Source organism: Penaeus chinensis, chromosome 36 (assembly GCF_019202785.1).
Source record: "Penaeus chinensis breed Huanghai No. 1 chromosome 36, ASM1920278v2, whole genome shotgun sequence".
NCBI lineage: Eukaryota > Metazoa > Arthropoda > Malacostraca > Decapoda > Penaeidae > Penaeus > Penaeus chinensis.
This window is the reverse complement of record NC_061854.1, coordinates 21270262-21280261: the sequence shown is the minus strand read 5'-3', so window position 1 is coordinate 21280261 and position 10000 is coordinate 21270262. Positions and strand designations below refer to the sequence as shown.

Genomic DNA, 10000 nt, shown 5'->3' with positions numbered 1-10000 from the left:
ATAAAATATATATATGTTTTTTTTTTTTTTTTTGACGGCACAAACAAAGTGCTTACCGAGTGTTTTCGAATTCTTCTTCCTTCTCTTGAACACGTCTATCGATTTCTTGTCTGACCTGGCTCAGCTCAAGCTGTGTTCGGAGGACCTTGTTCTCCTCTTGTTCAAGAGCTGCCTCAGCCTCCTCAAGAGCAGCCTGTAGCTCTTCCTTCTCTAGTTCAAGACGCCTGGCACTCTTTTGAGATTCATGGTATGCTCGGCCCCCCTCACCAATCTGGTCCACCAAATCCCTGATCTCGTCGCTCAGGTTCTTGTTCTCTCGGCGAATGCTGTCAAGCTGTTCAATGTTCTCATCATTGGCGGCCTTCAGGCGGAAATGTTCGGTGGAGTAGTTGCGGCATTCCTTCTGAGAGGCATCTACCTCAGCAGCCAAGTCATCAACCTTCAGTTTCCATTCGGAAATGATCTTGTCGAAGTTCTTCTGCTTCTTTTCAGCAGCATTGGCTAGGCCCTGTGCACGGTCAGCAGAAGCTTGGAGGTCGTCCAGCTCAGCAGCAGCACGCATTTTAGTCTTTTCGAGATGCAGGTTCCTCACATTGAGGGACTCAATTTGCATTTCGGCCTCCTCAAGACGAGCGGAGAGCTTCATACGAGAAGCCTCGAGTTCCTCAGCACGGGCAACACCCTCAGACTCGTACTTGGAGCGCCACATGAGAGCCTCAGCGTTAGCCTTGGAGAGCATTCGGAGAACATCTCCCTTGGCATCACTCTCCTCATCCAGTTGATCACGGAGAGCTTGAATGTCGTGCTCCAGATTGCGGAATTTACCCAGGAGAGTGGCACGACCCTACGGATTAAAGAAAGCTATATCAGTCAATTTACGTACTTACATACATGCTACTGTACATAATACACACATATACTTACACACACACAAATATATGTACATGTATATATGAAAGATGGAATAATGCAATGCCAGGACTCGAGCCTTGGTCACTCCAGGTATAAACCGGAGGATCATTATCAACCATACAACACGACCCACTAAAATGAATGTGCAACTAGGATCTCAATAGCTCCATAGACATTACCTATCTACTCATACTAGAGTAATGATAGCAAAGCTTTACACACACTCCTCGTGGGCACTTCCACTGGGCACTCGGTAAAAATTGATTTAGCAATCCAAATCCTAAGTCAGATGGACCGAGGTCGTGTGGTATGGTTGGTTTAGTACTGGTCCTCCGGTCATACCTTGAGTGAAGTTGATTCGAGTCCTGGTTAGTAAGGGTTGTTATTCACACACACACACACACACACACACACACACACACACACACACACATACACACACACACACACACACACACACACACAGGAACATATATATATATATATATATATATATATATATATGTGTGTGTGTGTGTGTATATATTGACTTATATTTGTACATATATATGCACACAAAGACACACACATATGCAGTAATTGTTTGCTATATTACATAATATACTTTACATAATACACACATATAAACACATTGATATGTAAATCATATATACATGTTTAACTCTCCCATCCTCTCTGGGCTGTAGGGATTACATGCATGCAAACAGATATAACAGCACACATGCAAGTATATATATATTTTTAAAATTGTCATTCTTTTATAAACTTACCCTGCTTTCTTCGTCACACAGTTTCCTTGAGTCGTCCAGCTGGTTGGTAAGAGAAAGCTTGAGCCTGGAGAGCTGACCGACTTGATTTTCAGCTTCTTCCAGCTGACGAACAAGGTCAGCGTTCTCACAGGCAAGCTTTTTCTTGGCTGCATCAAAATCACCTAGGGTGCGATTGATCTCGTCTAACTTGGCACAGATTTCACTATACTGATGCTGGAGCTGCTTAGTGGTTTTCTCAGCGGTTGTCTAAGTAAGAAATTCAAGTGAAATGAAAGAATACAAATAATGCAAATTATAACCCTTACTTTCACTATCAAGGGAATTAAACTCATTTACCAGACACTACTTTATCTTACTAATGCATCTATAATATACATTTATGTATACAGTCAGACATATAACACGAGTTATAGACGCTTAGGACTTTATATATGTATATATATATATATATATATATATATATATATATATATATATATATGTATGTGTGTGTGTGTGTGTGTGTGTACATGTATACACAAACACAAGTGTGTGTATATACACATATATGTATAAATGTAAATTTATATGTGTAAATGCACACACACACACACACACACACACACACACACACACACACACACACACATACACACACACACACACACACACACACATATATATATATATATATATATGATTGAAGTTCCTACTCGGCCGGCCCGGGTCACACATATATATAAATATATATGTATATATATAGACACAAATATACATATATACATGCACACATACACGTGTCTGCATGAACATATATATGTATGTGAGTGCATATTTTTTGTATGTGTGTGTGACAGGCACTTTCATAAAATGAAGCACAATTTAACATAGTTTACCTTATCCCGAGCAAGTGAATCCATAGAAGCCTTGGCATCATCAGCATCACGTTTAATGGCTTCCTTATCCTTCTCAGACCTATTAATGTGTAAATCAAGGTGTTAGGACCATGCAAATGGTTACATTTACTCACTATGCATATATTTAATCAAAATTCACATTTTACCATTATCCTTCTCCCTCACCTGGCCTTCATCTTATTGAGGTAGTCAATTTGCTCAGACATCTCTGCAACGGCGTCGTTGTGCTTCTTGCGGAGAGTGGCAAGAGCTGCCTCATGCTGAAGGTTGGACTCCTCAATATCGCGGCGGACCTTAGCTAGTTCGCCTTCACGCTTCTTATTGATTTCGATCTGAGCCGCGGTAGCGCCACCAGCCTCATCCAGTCGCTCTCCAAGTTCTGACAGCTCGCGAGACAAAACATTTTTGGCTTTCTCGGCCTTGCCACGGGCCTGACGCTCATGCTCAACTTCCTCCTCAAGCTCCTCAAGACGAGCTTGCAGTTCCTTAACCTGCCTCTGGTCCCTGTACACAAGAGCTTGTTCATCCTCTATCTTGGCAGTTATAGCAGCAAGTTCCTTATCCTTCCGTTCTACGGCCATTTCAAGTTCTTTGTGGTTACGTTCCAGATCAGCAACAGCTTCCTGTGTCAGTTTGAGGTCACCCTCAACCTTCCTCTTTGATTTCTCAACTTCGGCGCGGAGCTTCTTCTCGCGTTCGAGTGTATCTTCGAGTTCGTCCAGGTTAGCTTCCAACTTGCTCTTGACCTTGTGAAGGTGGTTGCACTTATCCTCGATAGCCTGGAGATCTTCAGCAGTCTTTTGATTGCATTCTTGGAGGTGCTTCTTTTCCTTGTTAACCTTGCTGATGAGTTCTTCCTGATGAGATATCTCATCGTTCAGGTTTGTAAGCTGCTGGTCTTTGGTTTGCTTGTCTTGCTCGCCCTTCTGAACAGAAAGTTCGAGTTCTTCAAGCTCCTTCTTCAAGTTATCAACCTCTTGTTCACATTTCTTCTTTCCATTGGCAATCTGGTTGCGTGCCTCTTCTTCTTTCCTCAGGCGTTCGAGAGTTTCCTGTAATTTGACAAAGTGACATCCATTAAATCATAAACAACACATGTACGCGCATATATGTATGTTTATTACCTCGCTGCCTTTTTATTATATATTCCATTTTGTAAAGAAACTTACATTCAGCTGAGACTCAAGCTCTGCCTTCTGCGCTTGCAATTTGGCTTGCTTCTCATGGAACTCAGACATTCCACCCTTGGATGAATCTACGGCCGCCAGAAGTTCATTCTTCTCCTGGAGAAGAGCTGCATTCTTAGCTTCAAGTTCTTCCCGAACCTTAACTTCTTTTTCGAAGTCTTTTTCAGCCTTTGCTGCAAGAGCTTCCAGGTTTTCTAGTTCTTCTTCTGCGCGAGTAGCCTTCAGCCTGGGCTTCAGCTTGATCCAAAGCTCATACCAGAGCCAGGATCGCATAATCTTATACTTCCTGAGGTTGCGCTGCATAACAAGAAGGGCAGTGCGCTGCTTCTGCATTTTTGAGTAATATTTGCGGCTGATAAAACCACGGATAACTGCTTGAAGCCATGCTACAAGCTTCATCACGCGGTCGTCACGGACTTCTTCAAGGGTGCCCAAGACACCAGCACGGAAGAATACCTTTAATATAACCAAGAATTAGTATCTAACAGGGTTTGTAATGCTAAGTCCTGATTACTGTGACCTATGTAACCTCCACGTTTATTTCATCTTCTAATTGGAATCTGCAAAGTGACTTACAGGGTATTTCCGAGGAAACGCCATTCTCTATTGAGAGCATAATATATAACATGAATAATACTGTCAGTATTGAATATCATGCTATTAGGCATTCTGGATTAATGAGACTTAGCAAGTGACATGGCAGTTCTAACACTGTTTGGAGACTAAAAGTAAAAGTATCCATACCTTTGTGTTGCCGGTTCGGTACAATTCAGGATCAAGACCGGCCTTTTGGAAGCAAGCTGTAGCTGCCTTCTTGTCGTCCTTCGCTTCAATCATCTCCTTAGCGGCTAGGATGTTATATCTAAAAAGAAATGGCATTTTTAGCATTTATTTTGCAAAGGATGATTATATGGGTGTGAGTGATTTCTATTCATTATACATTATATATATACACACAACTTGCACACACACACACACACACACATACACACACATATATAATATATTATATATATATAACATGTAGATAATATATATGTATATATGTATACATATATATTATGCTTATATGTGTATGTGCAAGTATACACACAAACACATATATGTGTATATATGGATGTGTGTGTATACTTGTACATATACATACATACATAATATATATGCACACACACACACACACACATATATATATATATATATATATATATATATATATATATATATGTATATATACATATACATATAAATACATATATATATATATATATATATATATATATATATATACATATACATATAAATACATACATATATATATATATATATATATAATATCATATAATATACAAACTTATTTATGCACACATACACTAACGAAATGAAGATGCGTACTAAAAGTAAGAAAAATTGCTAGTACTATCGTACATAGCTATACTACATTATGACACTCCTACATTGTATGCACCTTTTTTTGAAGTCAGGGTAAGGCATCCTGTTGGGGAATCCTTTCTGGCAGATACGGATACCCTCAAGCACACCGTTACAAGTTAGCTGATGCATAATAAGGCCAGCGTCTACTTCACCTGTTAGCAAAGACATACATAGTATTAAGTGGTGCTAACACTGAGTATTATCTAGGTTGATATTCTGACACCGGTCTCTCGTTAACGTCAGAGAGCCAACTTCGTACGTAGAACTATTCTTACAGCCCCAGAAGAAAAGAAAAAATATGTGAATATATAAATATATATATATATATATATATATATATATATATATATATATGTGTGTGTGTGTGTGTGTGTGTGTGTGTGTGTGTGTGTGTGTGTGTGTGATTCAACGAACTTACCAGGTTTCTTAAACTCATTTGGAACAATACAGCGGATGAAGTGGGGGTGAGTAGCATTGAGCGTTTTCATCAAGTTGCCTAACTGATCCTGTAAAGAGAACGATTTTTTCCGGTCATGAAGCCTGCTATATGATATATTAATTGGTATCCTTCATCATTTTGGAAGGGAAATACTTCCACGAGTATATGAAAATAAATGCCTTCATTATTTTACCTTGTATCCAGAAGATACTGTCTTGAAGCCAGTTTGCTGCTTGCCACCTTTGCCTGTAACAAAAAAAAAAAAAAAAAAGTTTGAAAAAACATAAATTCGTATCCATCGAGAAAATAGAGATGTATAATTTTATATAAGATATATCGGATGGAAAGGATGCTTACCACCTTTTCCTCCAGCATCACCAGACTGGCCCGGATGGTCAGCAAAGAGTTCAACCGTCAACGCGTTGGAGGCCTTCTTAAGCTGGTCGACGACGGTGTCGTTGAGAGGATCCTTGTTCTTCTCAAGCCAGCCACTCAGGTTGTAGGACACAACACCAGCGTAGTGAACGATGGCAAAGTGGTTCTCAGGCTGGCCGGCCTTTGGAGGCTTGGGCTTGATGAAGCAAGGAGACTTTCCGAGATGGTTATTGTTCAGCTTCTCCTCGAAGGTCTTGTCAGTAGCCTTGGGGAACATGGACTCTTCCTCAAGGATGGAGAGGAGACCCATTTTCTGAAAATAAGGTAGAAGTTAAACCAGAAATGGATAGATAACTCTTGAAGATTTAGTTGTGATGTAGTACCGATTGCGATAGATAGTTGGCCTTCGGGAACATGGACTCTTCTTCAAGGATGGAGAGAATACCCATTTTCTGGTGGAAATAATAAAAGAGAGGCGTAATGGGTAACAGAAACCTGACTTATGAAAAGAAAGTAAGAAAGGAATTGCTCCTGAAAGAACAACAGTTGCATTCTCGAAATGTTCAGTGCTAGTTTGAAAATATATGTCGAAGTTCACGAACCACCAAACAAAGTCCATTTTTATGTATTATTATTATTATTATTATTTTTTTTTTTATAATTCCAAGAAGGGAGAAAGGAAGATTATTTTTAAAACGGATATTTGGTTGCGTGAGATTGATCTAACAATCACATTACCTTCTCGAAGAGTTCAATGCAAGCCTGCAGATCCATACCGAAGTCGACGAACTGCCAGACAATACCCTCCTTTGCGTATTCTTCTTGTTCCAGCACGAACATGTGATGATTGAAGAATTGCTGCAGCTTCTCGTTACAGAAGTTGATGCAAATCTGCTCGAAGCCGTTGAACTAGGGGGGAGATAATAGGATTTTTGTGTTAGCACTGTTATAGATAGATAAAGGACATCAAATTGTCAAGACATATAATTCAAATTGTTTTTTTTTTTCATTTTGATAAAAAAACAAATAAAAAATAATATGGAATTTACGTCGAAGATCTCGAAGCCGGCAATATCGAGCACACCGATGAACATAGCACGAGTCTGGCCAGTCTCGAGTGTCATGTTACACTTCCTGACGAGCCACGAGAACAAACGTGAAAACAGACCTTTAGCCATGGCACCGATGTTGTAGTTTACTTGGTCGACATTCATACCCTTTGTGACGAACTCGGCACCGACCTTGATCTTGGGCTTGCAAAAGTTCCTATAGAGTTCCTCCGCGTCAACACCAAGCAACTTGGCAACAATTTCTCCAGGCTTTAGAGAGGAAAGATATGTTAAATACATAGGAAGAAAAGTGTGCCGTTATTTGGTATTTTGACTTTAATTACACTTTGTAATTCTTATTCTTAGGTGAAATCATACCTCAGTGCCATCAGCCTCGGCCTGCTCCTCACGACCCCTCTGCTTGAACTTCATGTTACCAAAGTGCATGACGCAAGCTGTGATCTTGTAGCAGTCATCTCTTTCTTCGTTGGAGAAGTTCAGGATTTCGAAAGCTTCCTTTATGTGTATGAAATGAAAGCCTGTTATGTTTCACTGGGATTTAGAAATCTTTGAATTTGTTATTAATCTCTTCTCTTAGAAGTAAAAAGATGCCAAGGATGGAAGAAGTTGCACATATATTGTGTGTATATTTGTTAATTTCATGGGGAAACGTTTGTATATCGAAAGTTTCATCTATCCTTATTAGAGTGCCACACGGGATTTGTATTAATTAAGAAAGTTTGGATTTTTTTTTCTAAGATTCGGTTGTCTAGTTTTAAACTACCTATGTTCAACCGAATCAACCAACGCTTTACAGGTTGCAATATACGTATATCTATTGTCAACTCACGTGAGTGAACTGCATGTCCTCCTTGTCATCGATGGATGGAACAGTGACCTTACCCTGAGACTCGTAGTGATAATCGTAAATGTCATCCGACAACAGGCATATCTCTGGGGAAAGGAAATATAATTGTAATTAGAAATCACCTTGTATTTCTTTATCGACAAATATAACAAAAGACAATAAGACAAAAACTTACTCTTGACGTAGTCGATCTGATCGCACATGAGTTGGTAGAAAATATGGTAACCACGCTCGGCGGGGGATTGTGAGATGACACGAGCCTTCTCGAGCAAATAGACCTCAATATCGGCGCCAGAAAGCTTGCCGTTGGGAGCAAAGTGGACACGGATGAATTTTCCCTGTGTTAAATAAGAACGTTGAATGCACAGAAATGCAAAACCACTGTCCAATCATTCTACATCAACACCATATAACGTAAGTTGAGAAGGCTAAAGCTTTTACTCACGAAACGGGAGGAATTGTCGTTACGAGTTGTCTTGGCATTGCCGTAAGCCTCAAGGATGGGGTTGGTTTGGATAATTTGATCTTCAAGATTCTGCAAGCAAGAAGGCCAAGGTTGGTTTCACATCATGGACGAAGATGTTATGGATAGAAATGCATGGCGAAAAATATAAATAAAACGGTTTCGTGACGGTATATTAACATTATGGATATATCTTACCTGTTTCTTCTCGCCTTCTTTCTTCTCGGTGGCACCAACGTTTGCGAAGTAAGACAACACCTTCTTCGTGTTTTCGGTCTTGCCAGCACCAGACTCACCCCTGTTGGCAGATTTAAAACTCGTATAAAGACTCAGATAATTTTGTGTACATCAGCTTCTAAGCTGTACTGAAAATATTATTAATATGTTCTTGTAACCCCCATCGACTTTATTATATTTAGTAGAACTGAATATTCTGTTGTTCTGTTACGACTTACGTGATAAGCATAGATTGATTCTGGCGATCTGTAAGAGGAAGAAAGACAGAAGAATTAATCCTGTTTTTAGAGCCTGCATATCGGCATGTTTTGATAATCATGAAGATTCTGCTCTGTTTGATATTTACTCACCTTGCATCATATTCGCGTAAGCACCATCACAGATTGCGAAGAGATGAGGAGGAACCTCATTACGTCTCTTTCCTTGGTAAATCTTAACGGTACGGTTGGTGTAGATGGGGTAACGCTTGTAAGGATTGATGACGATACAGAAGAGACCGGAGTAGGTGTAGATAAGCTGGGCCTGGTAACGGGACTTGAGGACGTAGAAGACGGAGGGATCGTTCAAGAAGGTCAAGTTAGACACATCCTCACACTTCTCGTACTTGGGAGGGTTGACCTGTCCGACCTGCTCCTTCTTGAAGTCCTTCATCTCGCCACTGGGAATCTTAACTGTGACATGTTTGTCACCTTTGGCACCCTGAAGCTCACATTCGACAAAACCCTCATTAGGGTCAGGACACCAGTAGGACTTCTTAGGATCGTAGGGTTTCGACTGATCCTTCATCTTCTGCTCCCGAGAGATGAATAGGTATTCAGAGGGGTCGGGATCGGGACCCGTGCTCTTCTTGACGTGGCCAGGCATGCTGGTGGTGCGGGCTTAGCAATAACGAAGTCAAACGCACAAGTACGGTAGTACGGCTCTGCTATTTTCCTGAAAACAAGTGTATATATACACATACATAGCCATACATTATATACGCAGACATAAACGTTTCTATACCTACTTACCTACACTCACTATATATATATATATATATATATATATATATATATATATATATATATATATGTATATATATATTTATATAATTTTGTTTAAATATATACTTGAGTATACCTTTATGTGTATACCTATATGTATATACATATATATAAATATATATGTATATACATATATACAAATATATATGTACTCACACACACACATACACACACACACACACACACACACACACACACACACACACACACACACACACACACACACACACACATATATATATATATATATATATAGTTATTTATATATATACACATTGATACATCTAAACATGTACTTATGTATATATATATATATATATATATATATAT

The 10000-nt window shown here is 39.5% G+C and overlaps 1 protein-coding gene across 1 annotated transcript in view; it reads right to left on the bottom strand.

The window, feature by feature from the left end:
- The window catches only part of LOC125044602 (myosin heavy chain, muscle-like), a 12929-nt gene that overhangs the window by 1918 nt on the left and 1011 nt on the right, over positions 1–10000 (bottom strand). The window contains exons 2-20 of the mRNA XM_047641351.1: positions 8978–9560; positions 8846–8873; positions 8589–8688; positions 8373–8462; positions 8103–8265; positions 7910–8013; positions 7438–7575; positions 7060–7329; positions 6749–6919; positions 5993–6323; positions 5829–5881; positions 5615–5702; positions 5231–5348; positions 4510–4627; positions 3748–4221; positions 2744–3630; positions 2558–2636; positions 1683–1928; positions 57–844 (exon numbers count right to left, since the gene is read on the bottom strand). Of these exons, the coding sequence (XP_047497307.1) occupies positions 57–844; positions 1683–1928; positions 2558–2636; positions 2744–3630; positions 3748–4221; positions 4510–4627; positions 5231–5348; positions 5615–5702; positions 5829–5881; positions 5993–6323; positions 6749–6919; positions 7060–7329; positions 7438–7575; positions 7910–8013; positions 8103–8265; positions 8373–8462; positions 8589–8688; positions 8846–8873; positions 8978–9491 (4760 nt within the window). The 5' untranslated portion in view covers positions 9492–9560. The remainder of the gene's footprint in view (positions 1–56; positions 845–1682; positions 1929–2557; positions 2637–2743; positions 3631–3747; positions 4222–4509; positions 4628–5230; positions 5349–5614; positions 5703–5828; positions 5882–5992; positions 6324–6748; positions 6920–7059; positions 7330–7437; positions 7576–7909; positions 8014–8102; positions 8266–8372; positions 8463–8588; positions 8689–8845; positions 8874–8977; positions 9561–10000) is intronic.